We start from the raw sequence: 23,403 nt of genomic DNA, 5'->3' as shown, positions 1-23,403 counted from the left end.
GGACATGCTTTTACATCAACGAAAGGTGGTGTACAGATGTAACCGTGTTAAAGAAGATGTGCTGTCCCGATCTAGAAGCACTTTTCATTAACTGTAAGCCTTTCTACTCGCCGTGGGAGTTTTGCTCGTTCATTCTCGTCAGTGTTTACATTCCTCCCCAAGCGCACGTGAGCTCAGCTTTACAGAAACTCGCTGATCAGATCACAGAGACAGAACAACAACACCCGGACTCTGTTTTAATCATTCTCGGGGTCTTTAATAAAGCAAATCTCTCCCGTGAACTGCCAAAATACAGACAGCACATCACATGTCCCACCAGAGACAGTAATATATTGGATCACTGTTACACAGCAATAAAGGATGCATATCACTCTGTCCCACGGGCAGCTTTGGGGCTCTCTGATCACTGTTTGGTTCATCTTATACCAACCTAAAGGCAGAAACTGAAATCAGCTAAACCTGTATTAAGTACTGTAAAAAGATGGACTAATGAAGCAGAGTGGGATTTACAAGCCGGTTTCGACCTCACTGATTGGAGTGTTTTTGAAGCTGCTGCCACCGATCTGGACGAGACTGCCACTCTGAGAGGCTCTTTTTATACCCAATCATGTTGCCAATTGACCTAATAAGTTGCAAATTGGTCCTCCAGCTGTTCCTTATATGTACATTTAACTTTTCCGGCCTCTTATTGCTACCTGTCCCAACTTTTTTGGAATGTGTAGCTCTCATGAAATCCAAAATGAGCCAATATTTGCCATGACATTTCAAAATGTCTCACTTTCAACATTTGATATGTTATCTATATTCTATTGTGAGTAAAATATAAGTTTATGAGATTTGTAAATTATTCCATTCCTTTTTTACTCACAATTTGTACTTTTGGAATTGGGTTTGTATAAACAGGCCAAATACACACTGGAAAAGGATATCTGAGTGGCAAAGAGAAATTATACTGGAAAGCTAAGGAACCAATTATTTTCTAGCGATCCTGCTTCAGTGTGGAAAGTTCTGAAAGACATCACCAACTACAAGACACCATCCCCCAGCACTGTGGAGCAGTTGGCTGTCTGGTGCAGTCTCAACAATCTGGAGCTCAACATGCTCAAAATTGTGGAGATGACCGTGGACTTCAGGAGAAACCCCCCTGCACTCCCCCCACTCACCATCATGGACAGCACTGTGACTGCAGTGGAGTCATTCAGGTTCCTGGGCACCACTATCTCTCAGGACCTAAAGTGGGACACTCACATTGACTCCATTGTTAAAAAGGCCCGGCAGAAGCTGTACTTCCTTTGCCAGCTGAGGAAATTCAACCTGCCAGACTTCTATAACTGTCTGGTTCAGCTCAGCTACCAAATCTGACCTCAGAAGACTACAGAGGGTAGTCCGGACTGCTGAGCGAATCATTGGTACAACCCTCCCTTCTCTCCAAGAACTGTACTCGTCCAGAGTGAGCAAAAGGGCTGGCAGAATCACTCTGGACCCCTCACATCCAGCACACTGCCTCTTTGAACTGTTGCCATCTGGTCGACGCTACAGAGCACTGAGCACCAGAACGACCAGACACAGGAACAGTTTCTTCCCTCAGGCCATCCATCTCATGAACACTTGACAATAACTGTGGATCACACAACATTATTTATACACTTACACACTTATTTATGTAACACACATACTTAGTCTACATTTCAATTTTGCACTAATATACCTGTACATACAAAACTATCGATTGTAATATACCTGTACATACAATTGTCCATTTGTATATTGCATTCCTTATTTACTTGTTCTATATTTTATTTTATTTGTAATTTTTTATTTATTATTTATTTTTTTATCTGTGTTTTTGTTCTGTCACTGTCATTCTTTTGCACTATGGAAGCTTCTGTCACAAAAACAAATTCCTCGTATGTGTTAACATACCTGGCAATAAAGCTCATTCTGATTCTGATTCTGATTCTTCAGTGGAACAACAGAAGATATTTTGAGGAGTGTCTCAGTGTCCGTGTGATGGAAGTCAATGGGCTCCATTGTTTTTTGAGCCCCAGTGTTCTTCATAATATCTTTCAGGTTTGGAGTGACATGAGGAATGAACCAATTTTTGGGTGAACTGTCACTTTATGCTAGAATGATTCTCTGTACTGAGAGATCCAGGCTGGTTTACTCTGGCTTGTGCTGGTTTGAGTTGGTCTATACAGGTTTATATTGTCATACGCTGGTTTATGCTGACTTGTACTGGTTTATGTTGGTTTGTTCTGCATTATTTGGGTTTGTGCTGGTTTATGCTGGTTTGTGTTGCTTTATTTTGGTTTCTGCTGGTCTGGTTGTACTGCTTCAATAGCACACAAGTACCAGATTGAGTTCTCTATTGCATCTTCTTGAGAAAATATACATAAAATGATGTCAGAATGGCTTTCTTGACAAGTATCCAAGTAAACAGACGCGGAGGAGATGAATTGTTGAATAAAGTCGTTATTTTTGTTTTCTTTGCATGCAAAATGTATTCTCGTAGCTTCGTATAATTACGGTTGAACCCCTGATGTCACATGGATTATTTTACCGATCTCCTTGCTACGTTTCTGGACCTTGATCGTGGTAATTACATTGCTGTCTATGGGAGGGTCAGAGAGCTGTCAGAATTCATCAAAAATATCTTAATTTGTGTTCCGAAGATGAATGGAGGACTTACTGGTTTAAAACGACATGAGGGTGAGTAATTAATGACAGAATTTTCATTTTTTGGTGAACTAGCCTTTTAAGTGCGAACTGTAGTTTCGATTTGAGCAATTGCCCTGCTATAGACTATTGGCTGTGCAAATTAGAAGGCGGCCACAGTGACTGGTCTTCAATGAGCCCAAAAGAGCCCATGTTACACCTCTCTTTATCTCCTTGCACTGGCTACCGGTTACGGTTCAAGACATTGATGCTTGCATATAGAACAGCCGCAGACTCAGCGGTCAGAGGAGAACTGGCCCCCCGACTGAGCCTGGTTTCTCCCAAGGTTTCTTCTCCATTCTGTCACCGATGGAGTTTTGGTTCCTTGCCGCTGTCGCCTCTGGCTTGCTTAGTTGGGGACACTTCATTTCCAGCGTTATCGTTGACATAATTGCAAAGATATTATTTAAACTGAGCTGGATGTTGACATCACTGAATTCAATGATGAACTGTCTTTAACTGAAAAATGAGTGTTTACTATTGTCATTTTGCATTATTGACACTATTTTCCTAATTAATGCTGTTCAGTTGCTTTGTCACAATCTGTATTGTTAAAAGCGCTATATAAATAAAGGTGACTTGACTTGACTTGACTTGACTCAGCACCTGCCTACTTCCACTCACTACTACGAATCTACATCCCCTTCAGAAGTCTGAGATCCGCTAGTGAGCGCCGCCTCTGGTAGCATCACAGAGAGGCTCAAAATCACTTTCCAGAACATTCTCGTTCACCACTCCTGGCTGCTGGAACGATCTTCCCACCGCTATCCGGAACGCTGAATCCCTGACAATTTTCAAGCGACAGCTGAAAACTCATCTCTTTCGACACTACTTGACTTCATCTCAAATGAAAAAAAAAGCTTTGTCTTTCTCTCTATTTATTCCTTTCCTTTCTAGCTTGTACTTATTTGAACAAATGCTTGTAACTTGGTTTTACAAGCACTTCCTGTGTCTGTTTGCCTCTTTAAGAAGAATCGCTTTATGTATTCCCCAATTGTAAGCCGCTTTGGATAAAAGCGTCTGCTAAATGACTAAATGTAAATGTTCTGTCCTCTGTGTTTAAACAGATCGTAGTTGATCTGTGAACCATACGGACCAGGCCTCACAGTTCGGCATGTACATGATTCGTGGATTAGCTGCAAAGTTAACCATCATAGAGTGATGCATGTTTCTAAGTCTTGCCATTGTAAACATTCAAGCGACTTTAAACAATTCAAGCACAAGAAGAGGTGAAAGAGAACTTTATTCGGTACTCACACACTGTTTTCGCACTCAAGGCATTCTAAAGTTGTTCTATTGCATTTGTCTGTGCACTAATTAGTTTATTTGTTCTTATTTTATTACTGAGAGTTCACTTTTTTTAATAATGTTTGAATTTTATTAGTTAGACTCATTAGAATTAGAGTCCAACCGATATATTGTTTTGCCAATTTTATCGGCCCATACGAGCCTGTCGCAGATATATCGGTATCGGTGAATATGCCGCAGATATGAATTTTTTTTAACAGAACATATAGACCTTTTTCCTGAATAAACAATGAGCGCCGCCATTACACAGATGAAATGCTTCTTAATGGTGTAATTACTTAGTTTGTCCAGCAGAGCACGCTCCATTGTTTGCTACTGGTGACCCAAATCACTGTAGTGTAGAGATGCGTAGATGAGCTCAAACTTATATTTGATCGTCACATTACAATGATTGTAATTCTTAGTTTTGCATGATGATATGATGAATGGATAAGATGCCTGCTGTCAGGATGCCACAATCTGTTACACACACACTACACACTCTACACACACACACTGTTGCTGTGTGAACTTTACTAAACATTAGTAGTCAGGACCACTTTTGAAGACAATACATGTATTGGAAATTCTTTAATTTGGGAGAAGTTCAGGGGGGTTCAGGGGCTCAGCTGCCATTCTAGACAGTTTAAAGGGATAGTTCACCCAAAAATGTAAATTCTGTCATTAATGACTCACCCTCATGTCGTTCCAAACCTGTAAGACATACGTTCGTCTTCGGAACACAAATTAAGATAGTTGAAGTGATCATATCTTCCTCTTTACTACTAGTTACAGCAGCAAATAAACATAAATGAACATCAGAAGAAATGAAATCAATCATGAATCATGGAATACATCCATTAGTGTTTCAACCGCGGAATAACATCAGTAAAACAGCTTGAGATCAATAATGTCAAGTAACGTCACATTTACCTCAGAAAAGGCATTCAATATGAACATAAACTCGAATTGAAAAAAATCAATCTGTCAAAATTTAGGAGCTTGTCAGAATGTGACTCAAATTAGTTATCATGTGTGTGTGTGTGTGTGTGTGAGAGAGAGAGTGCGTGTGTGTGTGTGTGAGAGTGTGTGTGTGTGTGTGATAGTCAGAGAAGCACAGCTGCCAAAGCAGTGTGTAGCCACAGTGTGACAGCGGAAGAACTGCTTGTGTGTGTGTGTGTGTGTGTGTGAGGGGCTGTTACACACTCACATCACCTCAGACTGTCGCTCTCTGTCTGATATCACATTATCTATTCTGTATTTGAACCATTTCATGTATTATCTCATGTTGGTAATTGTAACTCTAATATTATTAAATTAATAACATTAGATTAAATTAAATTAAACATCTTGAGAAGACAAAAGCTGAGACAAATCCATCATCAAGATGTTTTTAACTAAAATACATAGAGTCCATAATCCATAATAACGCTTCCTCCAGTGAAGAAGTGTTCTGGTGTGAATCAGGAGAGAAATCTGCACAGATCAAGCAGCGTTTAATCAGCTCTAAACTAATATGTGGCTGGATTGTGATGAGAGAGACAACAGCAGATGCACAGATGCATGGATTATGGACTGGTGATGATGTTCTCGGCTGTGAGTCTCACGTAGTTTCCCCGTGTTGATCTGGTTTAGGCGCTAATAGCGTCTCTAATGGTCTCGTTAAAAAGAGCCAACTATTTAATTAAAAATGAGCATCAGAATGAGGTCAGCTCTAATTAAGCTGTAAGGACTAATTACATGCGCATGAGTTTAATTAGAGAATGCACATTATGTGTGACATAACGGCACAAACACGGGATAGTGACGGGAGCGTTTAACGAAGAGGCCCGAATGTGAACGTCTGTAACGTGTGTGAATGTCCGGTCACGTGACCCTGCAGGTCATGTGATCACCACCTGCTCAACCTGGCCAATTATATAGCACTGGACGATAAGTGATGATATAAACGATCATGACTCCTGTGTGTCTCTCTGCAGGACGATAACTCCATGTTCTTTCAATTCGGACCCTCCATCGAGCAGCAGGCGTCTGTCATGCTCAACATCATGGAGGAGTACGACTGGTACATCTTCTCCATCGTCACCACATACTACCCCGGCTACCAGGACTTTGTTACCAAGGTAAAGATGCTGTGTGTGTGTGTGTGTGTGCAGTGTTGGGAAGGTTACATTTGGAAATGTAATAGGTTACAGATTACAAGTTACTTTATTTAAAATGTAATAAGTAGTGCAATTTTTCAATTACTAAAGTAATTTTGATTATGTTTTGATTACTTTTCTAAATTTCTAATGAATGTTTTCATCTTTTAAGCCCCATTCACACCAAGGACGATAACTATAAACATATCGATAAAGATATCGTTCTAAAAATCGTTCTCAATATTAAAGAAAGTGTCCACACCACCACAGCTATAACGATAAAGGCACAGAGAAACGATATCGTTGGAATCACTTTAAGAACGATTTTTTTCCAGCTGATGAATGATACAAACACTGACAGCCAATCAGAATCCATCCTGTGATCACGAGCTCGAGAGGATTTAAAGCGGCAGACTAGTGTGCGCTTAACATAAACTGACTGGTGTTATATAGCCTATACACTAATATAGTTATCTTTATAGTTATCGTTCTTGGTGTGAACGGAGCTTTAATCATTTTGAAACATTTAAAGCAGGCAGGGTTAACCTTACAGTAACGTTAGTGCTCAACATCTCACTTTTGCTATCCTTCATCACTTGAATTAGGATTATTTTAATTTTAAAGGGGACATCGAATGCAAAATTCACTTTTACATGGAGTGTGCATATTAATGTCTTAGCAGTGTGTTAGTAAAAGTACCCATATTTAAATCTACTCTTAAAAGTACAGTTTTTCAAAAAAAATTATTCATTTAGTAAATGTAACGGAGTAAATATACTTAGTTTCTCTGCTGTTTGGGGATTAAGTGTAACTGAAAAAAAAAGTACTTTTACTTCGCTACAGTGAGCGGCCTTCCTTCCGTTACTTTTTTTTTTTTACAATTTGTATGCTGTACATGTTAAGAAACACGTAGTTTCTCTGTCTCTTTTATCTGGAGCATGAAAGATGCCCCAGTTGCGAATGAATCACTCTTTTGAGTCGATTCTGTTCAAGGTCTTGAACAAACAAGCCTGCAAAGCGGTCTGAATTGGTTCGCAAATCACTTTGAATGATTCGTTCGGTTCTCTGCACACACTAAATCGTCTGAAGCGGTTTCTCATTCATTCCGGGTAATTCGAGAACCCTGAGAACATTAAGATCTAACGTTACAGTCAATTGAAGCCGAAGAAAGAAATCCATCAGATCTCATGTGTGTGTATGATGTGCCCCCGTCCTCAGATCCGCAGCACCATCGAGAACAGTTTTGTGGGCTGGGAGCTGGAGGAGGTGCTGCTGCTGGACATGTCTGTGGACGACGGAGACGCCAAGATCCAGAACCAGCTGAAGAAGCTGCAGAGCCCCGTCATCCTGCTCTACTCCACCAAAGAGGAGGCCAACATCATCTTGGAGGTGGCGCACTCGGTGGGCCTGACGGGCTACGGCTACACCTGGATCGCCCCGTCTCTGGTGGCGGGAGACGCCGATCACATCCCGGCCGAGTTTCCCACAGGTGAGACTCTGGCAGGGTATGGACTTACCTGTATTCAGTTGAGTTCTCTATGTTGATGTTTTAGATGCTTTTTGTGTGTTGAGATTAGGGATGCACGATATTATCGGACCGATATCGGAATCGGCCGATAACGGGTTAAAATGTAAATATCGGCATCAGACCGATATGAAAAATTATGCCGATATGTCTTGCCGATAAGAGGAATACATTAACTCACATGTGCTCAGGGTGTGCTAGTGGTCATAAAGCGTTGAAAAATATCGGCATATCGTGAGCTGATTGAGCTGATTGTAGGTTTAATTCATTTTTATGTCAGTTTTAGTTTTTGGTACATCAAATCAAACTGATGAAAATGTTGGTGAAATCCAGTTGGATGTTGCATTTCCGCTGAAGTTTGTTTAGTGTTTCTGGTTGTGTTTGACTGAGCTGATAAAGCGTGTGTCGTCTGCGCAGGCATGATCTCGGTGTCTTACGACGAGTGGGATTACGGTCTGGAGGCGCGTGTTCGTGACGGTGTGGCTGTGATCGCCTCGGCCACCTCCACCATGATGATAGACCGAGGGCCACACACACTGCTCAAATCTGAGTGCCACGGGGCCCCGGACAAGAAGAGCCCCATCAGCAACGAGGTGCTCAGGTCAGACTTACTCTCTCACACACACACACACACACACACACACACTCACAAACACACACACACACACACACATACACTCACTCTCTCTCTCACACACACACACACACACTCACACACATATATATATATATATATATATAACACACACACTCACTATAACACTAACACTGACTGTATGTGTGTGTGTGTGTGTGTGAGAGTGAGTCTTTCTCAGATCTGTGAGGAGATGTGATATAGAGCAGCTTGTTCTCTCTCTCTCTCTCTCTCTCATGGCGATGGTTTCCATGGTAACACAGAGGAGGAGTTTGGAAGCTGCAGTGGTTGTGGTTGCCATAACAACAGAATACATATGTCACACAATGAAACCATAAAAACATCAATAAGTACTGACAGACAGATGACAGCGATCATTGCCATTTTCTATCCATTCGTTTGTTTTGCTTCTTACTTATTGTTTGTCCTATTTTAGTATTATTATTATTTTTTTCTTATTTATTCTCGTTTTTTCTTTATTATCCTTCCTTTTTTCATTATTAATTGTTATATTTATTAGTACATTATTAATGGTAGTAATTGTATCGTTATTATTATTACTTTTACTGTTTTTAAATTATTTCTTCTTTCTTCTGTTGTTATTAACACACTCATTACAGACAGATTATTTATTTTAATATTTCTTCTTTTTAATAATATTTTATTTTTCGTTCACTATTAGTAGTTCAAGACATTGATGCTTGCATATAGAACAGCCACAGGCTCAGCACCCACCTACTTCCACTCACTACTACGAATCTACATCCCCTCCAGAAGTCTGAGATCCGCTAGTGAGCGACGCCTCGTGGTACCATCACAGAGAGGCTCAAAATCACTTTCCAGAACATTCTTGTTCACCATTCCTGGCTGGTGGAACGATCTTCCCACCCCTCTCCGGAATGCTGAATCCCTGACAATGTTCAAGCGACAGCTGAAAACTCATCTCTTTCGAAGCTACTTGACTTCATCATAAAAAAAAAAATAATAAAAAAATAAAATAAAAAAAAACTCTTTATTTATTCCTTCTCTTTCTAGCTTGTACTTATTTGAACAATGTCTAAGAACTTGGTATTACAACCACTTCTTGTGTCTGTTTGCCTCTTTAAGAAGAATCGCTTTATGTATCCCCCAATTGTAAGTCGCTTTGGATAAAAGCGTCTGCTAAATGACTAAATGTAAATGTAAATGTAGTATTATTTGTCTTATTACAGTTTTTTTCAGCTGCTTACACACATTTTTCAAAACTTCACACACAAATCCAAGAATCGCACTCACAAAATGCAAAATGCCTCTCATCTCTTGCAAAATGAAGCGCTGCATTCAAAATGTCACAAACAGAAATGTATTATTGTTTTGTAATTATTATTACTTTGATAGTGTTCTTCATGTTGTTATTCATCTGTGGGTGTGATATCGCAGCAGTGTTTTGGCCGTGAGCGTGTGTGTGTGTTAATGATGCGCGGTGTGTTTCTCAGGTATCTGATGAACGTGACGTTCGAGGGCCGGAATCTCTCCTTCAGTGAGGACGGCTATCAGATGCACCCCAAACTGGTGATCATCCTGCTGAACAAGGACAGGCAGTGGGACAGAGTAAGAGCCGTGTGAATGTGAACGAGCTGGGTGTATGATCTCAAACGAGTGAGTAACATCCGTGTGTGTGCAGGTGGGTAAGTGGGAGAACGGCTCTCTGTCGATGAAGTTTCACGTGTGGCCGCGGTTCGAGCTGTACTCTGGGACGGAGAGCCGTGAGGACGATCATCTGTCCATCGTGACGCTGGAGGAGGCTCCGTTCGTGATGGTGGAGGAAGTGGATCCACTGAGTGGCACTTGCATGAGGAACACGGTTCCCTGCCGCAAGCAGCTCAAATCACTGTAAACACACACACACACACACACACACACACACTCATTCTCTCTTGAAACGATGACCTCCGTCTGTGGTTTCACTGATCTGATCACAAACGCCTGATGCATTAATAACCCTATGGTGTTGTTCATTTGTACCGGACCCCATACAATCCTGTAATCATTTTACTTTTGTGAAATCAATATACTATATTTCATTTCAGTAACGTTTTTTCTTTCATATTTTGCATTTTGAGTGTATTTCATGTTACTAATTAATATTCATATCTAAATTACGGACTGTTTTCTGTATAGAACGTAAAAAAGAGCAATTATCATTTTATATATTTTTTTCAATCAGTGCACTATTTACGTTAAAAATAGAGCAAAAGTATTTAAAATCCATTGAACTGATGCAGATTTGTTCCACCTTGTGGAAAAAAATTCATCTGTAGTACCGTGGTGTAGCCATTAGATGGCTGTATAGCCATATATATTCAGTGCTGTGCATTCCTTAGTTACTGAGCAGTGTTTTCAGACGTAATTGCTTAAGTTTTGTCACCCCTTCACTGCTGTGCACTTTTTTCTCTATTGTGGTTGATTTATAGATTGTACACACAAAAACGTGTTTTTGTATTTTTGCGTATTTCCCATTCATTTCCAATGGTGGTCATTTTTGACCATGAACAACACAAGTGTGACTATTTTTTTATGACCATTTAGCTTTTTCAAATGTAGTCTATGATTTTTTGGGGGGTCACATGGGCGATTGCCATAAAGGTCACGAGTTTCGTACCATTCTGATGAAGTAGCGATTTTTAACATTTCCAAACTTTTTTTGTATTAACCCTCTGGTCATGAGCGAACATGACCAGAGGGTTAATACAGAAATTTGTCAGATCACTCACGTGTGTCTCTGTCTGTCTGTCAGGAATCAGACGGGGGATTCTGGCATCTACATCAAGCGCTGCTGTAAAGGCTTCTGTATCGACATCCTGAAGAAGATCGCCAAGTCTGTGAAGTTCACCTACGACCTTTATCTGGTCACCAACGGCAAACACGGCAAGAAGATCAACGGCACGTGGAACGGGATGGTGGGAGAGGTACAGCTTATAAATGAAGTCAGGAACTGTGATCGGTGTCTGGGAGGGTTTGTGTGTGTTCATGTTAGGAGATAGTGTTTATAATTAGCTGTCTATAAAAACAATCAAAGACTTAATAGAGTATGCAATGTCCTCATTTAGACAGCTGTGTGTGTCTTTATGCTAAAAAAATGCTCTTGATTTCAATCTACGTTTCTTTCACTGCCATCCCATCGTAAGACACACACACACATGGTCATGCCCCAGTTTAGTCGTGTGAAGTGAAGTTCAGGTATTTAGAGCTAAAATTACCAACAGAGAGAGCGAGAGACAGACAGAGAGAGAGACAGTGTGATAACCCACTTACTGTTTGTTGTTGATCTAGAATCTCTCGTCTCATATCTGCTGTGCACGTCTCCATAGCTGTCCTCATGTCAACACGGTGCAGCTATGAATGCTGGGAATGAAGCTAGCCTGTCTGTCTCTCACCTGCCTGTCTGTCTCTATCTCACCTGTCTGTCTGTCTCTATCTCACCTGCCTGTCTGTCTGTCTGTCTCTCACCTGTCTGTCTGACTGTCTCTCACCTGTCTGTCGCTATCCCACCTGTCTGTCTGTCTCTATCTCAACTGTCTGTCTGTCTCTCTGTCTCTCACCTGTTTGTCTGTCTGTCTCTATCTCACCTGTCTGTCTGTCTCTCACCTGTCTGTCTGTTATCTCACCTGTCTGTCTGTCTCTATCTCACCTGTCTGTATGTCTGTCTGTCTCTCACCTGTCTGTCTGTCTCTATCTCACCTGTCTGTCTGTATGTCTGTCTGTCTGTCTCTCACCTGTCTGTCTCTATCTCACCTGTCTGTCTGTCTGTATCTCACTTGCCTGTCTGTCTGTCTCTCACATGTCTGTCTGTCTGACTGTCAGTCTGTCTGTCCATCTCTAACCTGTCTGTCTGTCTGCAGGTGGTGCTGAAGAACGCTCACATGGCTGTCGGCTCGCTGACCATCAATGAGGAGAGGTCAGAGGTCATTGATTTCTCCGTGCCCTTCATAGAGACAGGCATCAGTGTCATGGTGTCTCGGAGCAACGGCACCGTGTCTCCGTCTGCATTCCTCGGTGAGCCGCTCTCCTCCGTCCGTCTCTTGCTCTCTGCTGTCTGTATCTGTTAACATGTGTGTCTGTTCTCCGTCCACAGAGCCGTTCAGCGCGGACGTCTGGATCATGATGTTCGTCATGCTGCTGCTGGTTTGTGCCATCGCCGTGTTCATCTTCGAATACTTCAGTCCCGTGGGCTACAATCGCCGTCTCATCGACGGCAGAGGTACAGAGCCATTCATTATTGATCGTAATTTCCAAACTTTAATGCCATGCAGTTCTTCTGTAGTTTTGCTCATGGCTCATGTCACACAGCCTTTCCATTGGTGGAGTCACTTGTGTTGTGCTTCTGTGCTCTCAGAGGCCGGAGGTCCGTCGTTCACTGTCGGAAAGGCCATCTGGCTGCTCTGGGGTTTGGTCTTCAATAACTCCGTGCCAGTGCAGAACCCCAGAGGAACCACCAGCAAGATTATGGTGTCCGTCTGGGCCTTCTTTGCTGTGATTTTCTTGGCCAGCTATACTGCTAACCTGGCCGCGTTTATGATCCAGGAAGAGTACGTAGACCAGGTGTCGGGCCTCAGCGACAAAAAGGTGCTCTAATAGACGATACAGCTGTACTTCTTCAGGTAGAGCGGATATTCTGATTTCTGGTCAGTCTGTCTGTCCGCTCACCGTTGTGCTGTTGGTTTGTCCTCAGTTTCAGAGACCCAACGACTTCTCCCCGCCGTTTCGCTTCGGGACGGTGCCCAACGGCAGCACAGAGAGAAACATCCGCAATAACTACAGAGAGATGCACTCCTACATGGTCAAATTCCACCAGCGCAACGTGAATGAAGCGCTGTACAGTCTGAAATCAGGGTGAGACGCTTCTCTGATGTGCCTCTCGATCAGTCATTAATCAAAATGGCAACACTTTAAGAGATCTCCCTCAATAAACTCCTAGCTTGCTGCTTATTAATAGTTAGTAGTGGTTAAGATCAGGTGTGAGGATGAAGAGATCTACGATAAGATCGTGCAGAATAAGACAAGTGCTGGTAAGATGAGTCACAATGAGCACATTTTCAAAAATGAGTGTGATCTGTTGGAATCTGACAGAGCTACAGCTGTTTGAAGTTGATGGAGCCAGCAAAGTAGATTCTGAGAAAAATCGAGTTCAAGTTTTCTGAAGATTCCAAAGCAAATCACAGAGCAACGTTACGTCTTTTCCTCCACTTCTTGTTTTAAAAATAATTACTGTATTAATAGTTACAATGTAGCTGTTTTTTGTTTTATCTTATCTTTATTAGAACACATGCAAAAAATGTTTTATTTTAGGCCTACATCTAAACAAAAGCGTTCAAGTAAGAAATACAAATAATCAAATGTAAAATTACTTTGATGTGTTTATTACAAATAAATTGATTATCAAACCTACAAAAGCAGTTCAATTAAGAGCAGTGTGGTAGATTAACATTAATGCCACAGACGGCCTGTATAGTAAGTCCTACTGTAATGCACGGGTCTAATATAATGTTACACATCAGGTGTTTTCCCCAAACGTTCACTTAAGACAGAACAGGATTATGTTTGCGTGAATACTTAAATACAGTAATTCTGTATATACTGTATGTGTATACTAGAACGGAAGCTTAAATTAGTCTTGCACTCTATTCATTTACTAACTGCTTGTTTTCTTTAACAAAATAACACCAGCTTCTCTAATCTTTTTCTATTCTAGCTGTTTTATTTTTATTTATTATATCATTTTTAAAAAACCTTGCTATGTGTACTGTGTTAGAGACTTGTTATAGCACTTGCATATCATTGCTCTTTTGTTGATTTTGATTGCTTCCGTTGTCCTCATTTGTAAGTCACTTTGGATAAAAGCATTTGCTAAATGACTAAATACTCTGCGTGGTTGCTAGGGTGTTGCTATGTGGTTGCTAGGTTACTTGGGGTGGTTACTAGGTTGGTTGCTATGGTACCTGGGGTGGTAGCTAGGGTGTTGCTATGCGGTTGCTAGGGTACCCTGGGTGGCAGTTGCTAAGGTACTCTGTGTGGTTGCTAAGGTATTGCTATGTGGTTGCCAGGGTACACAGTGTGGTTGCTAAGGAGTTGCTAGGGTACCTGGGAGAAGTTGCTAGGGTGTTGCTATGCTGTCGAGAAGCGAGTGGAGAAAAGGTACTCCTCACGGAAAATGTGCAAAAAGATAATTTTAGATGGTTCATTACTATTTGGAACATTGGGATCGCTAGTCGAGGGCTTAATGAGCTCATTTTGATGAAAACCTTAAATTTGACTAAAATTTACATTTTTTTCCCACTATTTTTGTGCGTGTAGCTCAAAATTAGCCCTTGCGCATTCACACTCATTTTGCGTGTTTTAGAAGTACTAAAAATGGTCACTATGCAACTAATTCATAGTGGTCATTAAAATGAAGTGTTAGCATGAAGACATCATCTGTGCGTGTTCTGAATGCGTGCAGGAAGCTGGATGCCTTCATCTATGACGCGGCGGTGCTGAACTACATGGCGGGCAGAGATGAGGGCTGTAAGCTGGTCACCATCGGCTCCGGGAAAGTGTTCGCTTCCACCGGCTATGGCATCGCCATCCAGAAAGAGTCGGGCTGGAAAAGACAGGTGGACCTCGCCATCCTGCAGCTCTTTGGAGACGGTACTGCTCATGTTGAGTCATTCACATCAGATGTCATCTGCCAGCTTGCTCACTATTCATAATAACCCAGCAGCTTTGAATTACCTCAGCCTTTGTTTCAAATACAAACCAAACTCATTGTTGTAACAGACCCAGTGTGTAGGAGCACACTGTTTCATCATCCTTTATAACGTGTGTGTGTGTGTGTGTCTCAGGTGATATGGAGGAGTTCGAGGCTCTCTGGCTCACCGGGATCTGCCACCACGAGAAGAATGAAGTGATGAGCAGTCAGCTGGACGTGGACAATATGGCGGGTGTGTTCTACATGCTGGGTGCTGCCATGGCTCTGTCGCTCATCACCTTCATCGCTGAGCACGTCTTCTACTGGCACCTGCGCTTCTGCTTCATGGGCACGTGTTCTGGGAAACCAGGGCTCACCTTCACCCTCAGCAGGGTAATTCTGTCCCCACAGACACACCTCAGAAAAACACAGCGTCGCAGTAGGGCTGGACAATCATTCAGCATCAATATATATCGCCATACAATTACTTTCAGTTACGGTGATATGATTTTTAAACACATTTCCCATATTTAAATCAATTTGCAATTTCAATAAGACTGTCTCCAGCAACATGTTTTTGTTGTTGCTTACTCTTTTTCTGTTTTCTGCAGCAACCCTTTTCATGTTATTTTTTTCTCGTCCTGGCTGAAGCACTTTTGTTTCAATCTATAAGAATAATCAGCCTATGTTATAGTATAAAGTTAAGATATTACTATTAATAAGGTGAGTCTGAGAGTCTTACGTTTATTTGACGCTGATTTCACATTTCTTGTTCGCATGAAGGCTAGATACAAATAAATGGTGATCATTTATTATTTCTAAAATATTATAGAAATATTCTGATATAGAATGTAATTTATTCCTGTGATCAAAGCTGAAATTTCAGCATCATTACTCCAGTCACATGATCCTTCAGAAATCATTCTAATATTCCGATTTGCTGCTCAAAAAGTATTTATTATTATTATTATGATGTTGAAAACAGCCGAGTAGAATTTTTTCAGGTTTCTTTGATGGATAGAAAGTTCAGAAGAACAGCATTTATCTGAAATAGAAATCTTTTGTAGCATTATAAAGGTCTTTATCATCACTTTTGATCAATTTAAAGCATCCTTGCTAAATACAAGTATTAATTTATATAATTTATTTCCCCTCAAAAAAAAAATTATACTGATTCCAAGCTTTTGAATGGAATAGTGTATAATGTTACAAAAGCTTTTTATTTCAGATAAATGCTGATCTTTGGATATTTCTATTCATCAAAGAATCCTGAAAATAATGTACTCAACTGTTTTAAATATTGATAATCGGCAGATCAGCATATTATACTGATTTCTGAAGATCGTGTGACACTGAAGACTGGAGGAATGATGCTGAAAATACAGCTGCGCATCACAGAAATACATTACAGTTTAACACATATTCACTTAGAAAACAGTTATTCTAAATAGTAAAAATATTTCACAATATTACTGTTTTGCTGTACTTTGGATCAAATAAATGCAGGCTTTGGTGAGCAGAAGAGACTTCTTTAAAAACATAAAAAATCTTACTGTTCAAAAACTTGTAACTGGTAGTGTACATTTTGGCCATATCGTCCAGCCCTACTTCGGATTAGTGCACAATACAGTTTCAAGAGGCTGTCTGAACACTGAAAGGTCTCTCTCTTCCTCTCTCAGGAGATTTACAGCTGCATTCACGGAGTAGAAATCGAAGATAAGAGTTCAGCGCTCAATTCGCCCTCGGCTACCATGAACAACACACACTCGAATATCCTGCGTCTGCTGCGCACTGCCAAGAACATGGCATCCCTCTCCGGGGTCAACGGCTCCCCGCACAGCGCGCTGGACTTCATCCGCCGAGAGTCCTCTGTGTATGACACCAGCGAGCACCGCCGCAGCCTGGCCGGACACTCGGACTGCAAAGCCTCCTACCTGCCCGACGACAACATGTTCAGCGACTACATCAGCGAGGTGGAGCGCACCTTCGGCAACCTGCACCTGAAGGACAGCAACCTGTACCAGGACCACTACCTGCACCACCACGGGGGCTCCACGCTGGGGCTGACGGGCCCCAACCGGCCCCACAGCCTGGGCTCCAGCAGTTCTCTGGAGGGTGGCATGTTTGACTGCGACAGCCTTGGCGGCGGCGTAGCCCCCGTCTTCACCACACAGCCACGCTCTGCACTAACGCACAGGAACATGAGTAAATTCGACCTGCTGCAGAGCCAGACTCCTCCGTCTGGGCTGGGATTGAAGCAGGGACTGGCCGACCTGTACGGGAAGTTCTCCTTTAAAGGTGGAGCTTCCAGTTCGGGATACATCGCAGGGCACGACCGGTTCTGTGGCGGAGCCGACGACGGAAACATCCGCTCTGACGTGTCTGACATTTCCACTCATACCGTCACCTATGGCAATTTGGAGGGCAATGCTAAGAAACGCAAGCAGTATAGAGACAGCTTGAAGAAGCGTCCAGCGTCGGCAAAGTCCCGCAGGGAACTCGACGAGATCGAGCTGGGTTACCACCGCCACCGCCAGCATCACCACCACCACCACCACGGGCACCGCTCGACTTCGCCTCCATCCGAGCGCAAACGAGGTGTGAGCTCGACCTCATATCTGCTACAGGACAAGGAAAGCCTGAGGGATTTCTACCTGGATCAGTTCCGGCCCAAGAAAGGCATCCCACAGTGGGAGCATGTGGATCTCACCGATGGCCCCGGCGGTGGCAGCGGAGCAGGAGGCAACTGCACCAGTTTGCTGTCTGTAGACGACTTCCTAAAGAGCAAACCCAAGAAACTGGAGAGCGGCGACCGGGAATGTCGAAGCTGTCGGGCCAGTAGCGCAGGCAGCAAACACGGAGCCGGAGTTCTGCACGTCGGAAGCGGCTGTGTGGCATCGGGAGCCGCAGGAAGAGTCGGAAGCAGCCGTCCCAGTTCTGCCACTTGCATGCGTTGCGAAGCCTGCAAGAAGTCCGGAAACCTGTACGACATCAGCGAGGACAGTAACCACCTGCTGGAGCAACTGGGAGGCAGTAGAGGCCAGACGCCGGCGCAGCGCCGCAGGGCCTTCAGCGGGAAGCCGCTACGCCGGCAACACTCCTACGACGCATTCGTAGACCTGCAGAGAGAAGAGTTAACTGGGATGGGCGCACCGCCTATGTTATGTGCAGCACCGCCACCGCGCAGCATCAGCCTCAAGGAGCGGGAGCGCTGCATGGACGCCTCCTTCGCACACATATTCGAGTGTCCCGAGCAGGACACGGAGAGAGACCCGCTGTTCTACGAGAGGGGCGCAGGATCGCCATTTGGGTTGCAGAACGCACCCCATCGGCGCTCGGTGGGAGAGAGGGATCTGAGAGACAGAGGACTCCTGGAGGGGCCTGTTCACGCTTTATCTAAATCCCTCTATCCCGACCGAACCGACCACAACCCATTCATCCCTACGTTCGGAGACGACCAGTGTCTGCTGCACGGTGCCAAGTCCTACTACGTCACCCAGCAGCAGTCGCAGCATGGGGATTTGCTCAGCCCCATGGGCTTCCCTGCGGAGCTGAGCATGGGGAACCACCACACCAGCAAGCTCAGCCTCGGCCCGCCTCGGCCGTTCACCGGCAGCAACGGACACGTGTACGAGAAGCTCTCTAGCATAGAGTCTGACGTGTGAGAACAAGTCCAGATCTTAGCAGGACACGCAGAACTCGAGAGAACTGAAAATGTCATTTCCTGTGAGGTTCACGCTTGCACCGTTGGGTTCATCTCCACGAGCTGGTGAGAAGAACGAGAGCACATCCATCTGCCACGTCAGATGGCCACCAGAACAGCCCAGTCCTGTACTCTTGTCTTTTGTGAAGATACAATCATGAAAGCATAATAAATGCTCATTGATTTTTTTTTTAAACAGGGTAATAACTGTACCTCAGAGACGCTGTGAAGACACTGCTGACTGGTAATCTGTTATTGAAATTGGGTTTCATTTGTCTGTCGTTTTCCTGAGGCCTTTGCTGAGCGTTAGGGATTTTTGAATGTGACGATCAATCCAGTCTCCGCATCAACCTGGATTGATCGACGCATCCATGGCAACAGCCTCTCCCATGCTGTTTACTGCCGTGAAACACGCGTGCATTCGTGAAAGTGCACAAGACTCTGTTTTATGCCGTCATTTATATTTGAGTCTCTACTGCCGTGATATTTCACATCCAACGAGAAATCGTGTTGATACGCCTTCGGTTACGCTCACGTGACTCTCGCTCAGAAGCTGAGAAACAAGGGAGATGAAATGACAGTATCAACACCTCTCTTTGTTTTGGTTGTAAATACATTTCTCTTTATATAAGCCGACAAGGTCTACCTTTAAAACAGCTTTTTCAAGTATAACCAAAATAAAGATAAAAACAGAACAAAATAACAAAAACATAAAATATGCAAAATTTAGCAAAAGCATTATAACTCATGATAAGTGATATTTTAAGCGATAGTTTGCTTTTTAAATCCATGTTAATTACTTAATTCTGATAGTTTACCGCCTCCTAACCGGCTTCATTTTAAGGATTTACCTTTGCAGCGTAACAGAGCTGAGCAGTGCTGTCGTGGACATGTTTAGTTTACTCGATTAGTGTACCGATTACTCCTTGCTAAGTTTCTCTTAAATTGTGTTTAGACGTCTGGTCGCCTGCTGGAGAAGGTTTCCAGGTTCTCTCTCTCTCTCTCACACACACACACACACACACACACACACACAGGTTTGCGTAGCTATGTAAATGAGGACATAATTGCTATAAACTCACCCAAACCCTAAAACGTTGAAAAAGAAGCATTTACGTTATTTATGTATTTGTACCTTTCAGGATGTTTACAGAAGGTGGTTTTGTCAGATTTAGCGAACAATCGGCCTCAAAGTGTCCTCAAAGTGTAGCTAAGTAAACACACACACAGATCTCCAGCATCCGTCACAGTGTGTTTAATGATCTGAAGCAGGGCTTTGAACCCTTCCCAAGGACTGACTGACTGACTTTGTAAAGCTGATTAGTAGTGAAGTGAAGAGTGTGATGTTTTTAATTGTAACGCTACTGTGAGGTCCCGTCCTCGCTTTAGGTCTGCCGCAGAATAACTTTACATCTCCTCTTGTATTGTTTCTGCAGTTAGAGTAACTCTAACCACGTCTTTAAACTTTTTTTATTTTTAGGGCATTATTATTATTATTATATCAAAGCGTTTTAGGGTGTTTTCTTCTCGTATGTTGAAGCCGGCGGCGTTCCTAGCGCAGTGATCTATGTTTGAGTTTTCCTAAAAACTTATTTAGTTTAGATTCAAACACACACACACAGAGTTCCCTATGACTCCCATGCTTATAGCTTGAGCTCTATATGCTTGAAAATCACATTTTCTTGTGCTCATAGAGGAATACGCCAATTACGCATAGCTGTAGTTATCATTTTTCTAGTGTATTCGCAATATATAAGCAACTTTTAATGTTCTGTTGACTACTATATTCTCATTATTCTAAGGTAAGTATAGCTGGTTTGAACTATTCTACAGGTAAGAAGTGCCCTGTTGTTATTCACATAGGTACGGTACAAACTCCATCTGTTATTTTCTCCACACGATCGATGAATTTGTCGCTCGTCAGGTGTGCGTGTGCGTGTGCGAGACACTGACTTCTCTGTTAAATACTCTTGTTGCTATGGCACTGCCATGGTGCTACAAAATTACCACCGCAGCTCAGCACACGCTAATAACACACAAAATTACTAAGTGAAAGATCAGAATTCTTCCTCCTGCTCAGTTATTGTCGTTTCTGTTGAAGAACGTTCTGAATCTTCGATAGTCTGGAAACTACTAATACAAAATGAATTCTAGTTTATTAACGCTTGCCGTTTCTGTTAATAACAAAGTTTCAAAACAAGCAGCTTTTTCATAGCAACAGAATAATACCACAGACAAGTTTATTTACAATGCACGTTTCATACACAGCGGTCAAAGTGCTTTACAGGAAACTATTTAAAATGATAAAATAAAATATTTATAAAGGGTTTCAAGAGATACACTAGTGAAGTTTGACGGGCAAATAAGCGCAGCTCATACTCGAGCAGATTTCTGATTATCGCAGCGGATTCACGTGAGCAGCTTCGAAATGTTGTGAAATCTGCTTGTTCCCGATCGCGTGGATTCTTATTGAAACGACTGGATGCGACCGTGCCTTTATACGTACATTACGAGTCTACGATTCCAATCCCTGTATAAACCTGCCGACTGCAGCACCGTTACATAATAAAAGTGTTTGAGTTCACGGATGTATTTCGAGCCGAGTGTCCACTCAGCGCGTGCAGTAATTCATCTCCAGATGTAAATGAGTGAATGAGGATGCTGATGGAGGCCTGGAGTGAGCTGTTGCCATGGCAACAGCCCGTGGCATCTCCACTGCATGCGATCGCGCGGCTCTATGTGCCGAAGACACCAGATGAACCTGTGAAACTCTCTCAGCATCCGCTCTGTGCCAACACTGCTGCCCTCAGGCCGGGTAATGCGGTCGCTAGGCAACGAGTGTGCAACACGCCAGGAAGAGCTGTACGACACTGACCTCCGCAGGACAATCAGAGAACTGCACTGTACAGCAGCACCTCACACATGACTCACACTGTGTGTGTGTGTGTGTGTGTGTGTGTGTGTGTGTGTGTGTGCATGCTTATGTGGTTTATGAGGACACAAATTTGTATAATAACATGGGTATGACATAGGTATTAAACGAGAAGGTGATTTATGAGGACATTTTCAGTGAAAAAAATCTGAAAGAGAGAGAGAGAGAGAGTGTGTGTGTTTCAAAATGTTGCCTTTTTTCAAAACTTTACACACAAATCCAAGAACTGCTCACAAAATGCAAAATGCCTCTCATCAAAATGAAGCGCTGCATTCAAAACATCACAAACACGTCTCAAAAGCAAACATTTGCAAACAGCTTTGCTGTAATATTACTTCCTGTTAGATTTTGGTTTGTTACATAGAGAATAGTGTGCTGTGTTTTACAAAAAGTGTTGCAGATCTGGTGTGTGCTTCTGCAGTTTCAGAAAGGCCAGTAAAGATTCTGTGTGTGGGGTTTGTGGTGCGGCTCCGCAGGAACTGCAGCAGAGCACACCTCTGTCAGGGTTAGGCATAGCTCTAAATTACACAAAACGGAAAAACCATTGCTGAGCAGCACACTGCCCGCCTGTAGAACATGGAGAGAAGTGCCTAGCAGTACAGAGGTGACAAGCCAATCTATCCGCTGGCGGCAATCGTTCAGTAGTACTACTAAACAGTACAATTCACTTCATTTACGACACACGTTGTTATTAGTTTGTTCCGGTCAGGAACACTGTAAGAGTTTAAACAGTAGGGCAGGGCATTATGTGTTAAGTTTACAGATATCTCCTGTTACTTGTGGTGTGTTTATCAGCTCTCATTCTGGCGGCACCCATTCACTGCAGAGCATCCACTGCTGAGACACTAATGCAGTGCTGCATTTCTCCAAACCTGATGAAGAAACAAACTCATCCTGATGGTGAGAGCACTTTATCTGATGTAGAGTTTAGAACGGAACACGCACAGAAACGGACCGACAGACAGACAGACTGGTATTTAGTCTGTAAGCGATGCGCACTTAGGCCGCTGTGATGCAGTTGCTATGGCAACCGTGATGGAAGCCGCCGAGCATCTCCACAGGAGCGGAGCGCAGGGTTATTATTGCGGAGCGTCATGTGACCCCAGCTGTTATAAAATCAACCTTAACCGACCAGTGCGACCGGAGCGACTCCGGTACGACCCATCCGACCAGTTGTCGCGCTCTCCAGCCAATCAGAGCGGCCCAGCAGATCCGCCTGGGAAGAGTTAATCAGCAGCATCTGTGCAGCACACTAGTCCAAGTACACTACTACACACGTGTGTGTGGAGAGATGTACACCAGTGCAAATGCTGCTGTACGCTCTCCTCCAGACCCCTAAACCCAAGCTAGTGTGTAGTGTGTAGTGCGTAGTGTGTAGTGTGTGAGTGTGTAGTGTTTGAGTGCGTAGTGTGTAGTGCGTAGTGTGTAAGTGTGTAGTGCGTAGTGTGAGTGTGTAGTGTGAGAGTGTGTAGTGTGAGATTGTGTAGTGTGTGAGTGTGTAGTGTGTGAGTGTGTAGTGTGTGAGTGCATAGTGTGTGAGTGTGTAGTGTGTGAGTGCGTAGTGTGTAGTGCGTAGTGTGTAAGTGTGTAGTGCGTAGTGTGTAGTGTGTGAGTGCATAGTGTGTGTAGTGTGTAGTGTGAGAGTGTGTAGTGTGTGAGTGTGTAGTGTGCAGTGTGTAGTGTGTGAGTGTGTAGTGTGAGAGTGTGTAGTGTGTAGTGTGGGAGTGTGTAGTGTGCAGTGTGTAGTGTGTGGGGGTGTA

The 23,403-nt window shown here is 43.1% G+C and overlaps 1 protein-coding gene across 1 annotated transcript in view; it reads left to right on the top strand.

The window, feature by feature from the left end:
* The window catches only part of LOC107573036 (glutamate receptor ionotropic, NMDA 2B-like), a 26,863-nt gene extending 6,159 nt beyond the window's left edge, over positions 1-20,704 (top strand). The window contains exons 2-14 of the mRNA XM_016259478.1: positions 5,982-6,125; positions 7,362-7,632; positions 8,086-8,269; positions 9,778-9,892; positions 9,966-10,174; positions 11,079-11,250; positions 12,184-12,337; positions 12,417-12,542; positions 12,678-12,907; positions 13,014-13,174; positions 14,781-14,968; positions 15,163-15,401; positions 16,688-20,704. Of these exons, the coding sequence (XP_016114964.1) occupies positions 5,982-6,125; positions 7,362-7,632; positions 8,086-8,269; positions 9,778-9,892; positions 9,966-10,174; positions 11,079-11,250; positions 12,184-12,337; positions 12,417-12,542; positions 12,678-12,907; positions 13,014-13,174; positions 14,781-14,968; positions 15,163-15,401; positions 16,688-18,673 (4,179 nt within the window). The 3' untranslated portion in view covers positions 18,674-20,704. The remainder of the gene's footprint in view (positions 1-5,981; positions 6,126-7,361; positions 7,633-8,085; positions 8,270-9,777; positions 9,893-9,965; positions 10,175-11,078; positions 11,251-12,183; positions 12,338-12,416; positions 12,543-12,677; positions 12,908-13,013; positions 13,175-14,780; positions 14,969-15,162; positions 15,402-16,687) is intronic.
* The last annotated feature ends 2,699 nt before the right edge of the window (positions 20,705-23,403 follow it).

The sequence above is a fragment of the Sinocyclocheilus grahami genome, unplaced genomic scaffold, assembly GCF_001515645.1.
Source record: "Sinocyclocheilus grahami isolate Dianchi unplaced genomic scaffold, SAMN03320097.WGS_v1.1 scaffold1854.1, whole genome shotgun sequence".
Classification (NCBI taxonomy): Eukaryota; Metazoa; Chordata; class Actinopteri; order Cypriniformes; family Cyprinidae; genus Sinocyclocheilus; species Sinocyclocheilus grahami.
This window is presented reverse-complemented; position numbering and strand designations above follow the sequence as displayed.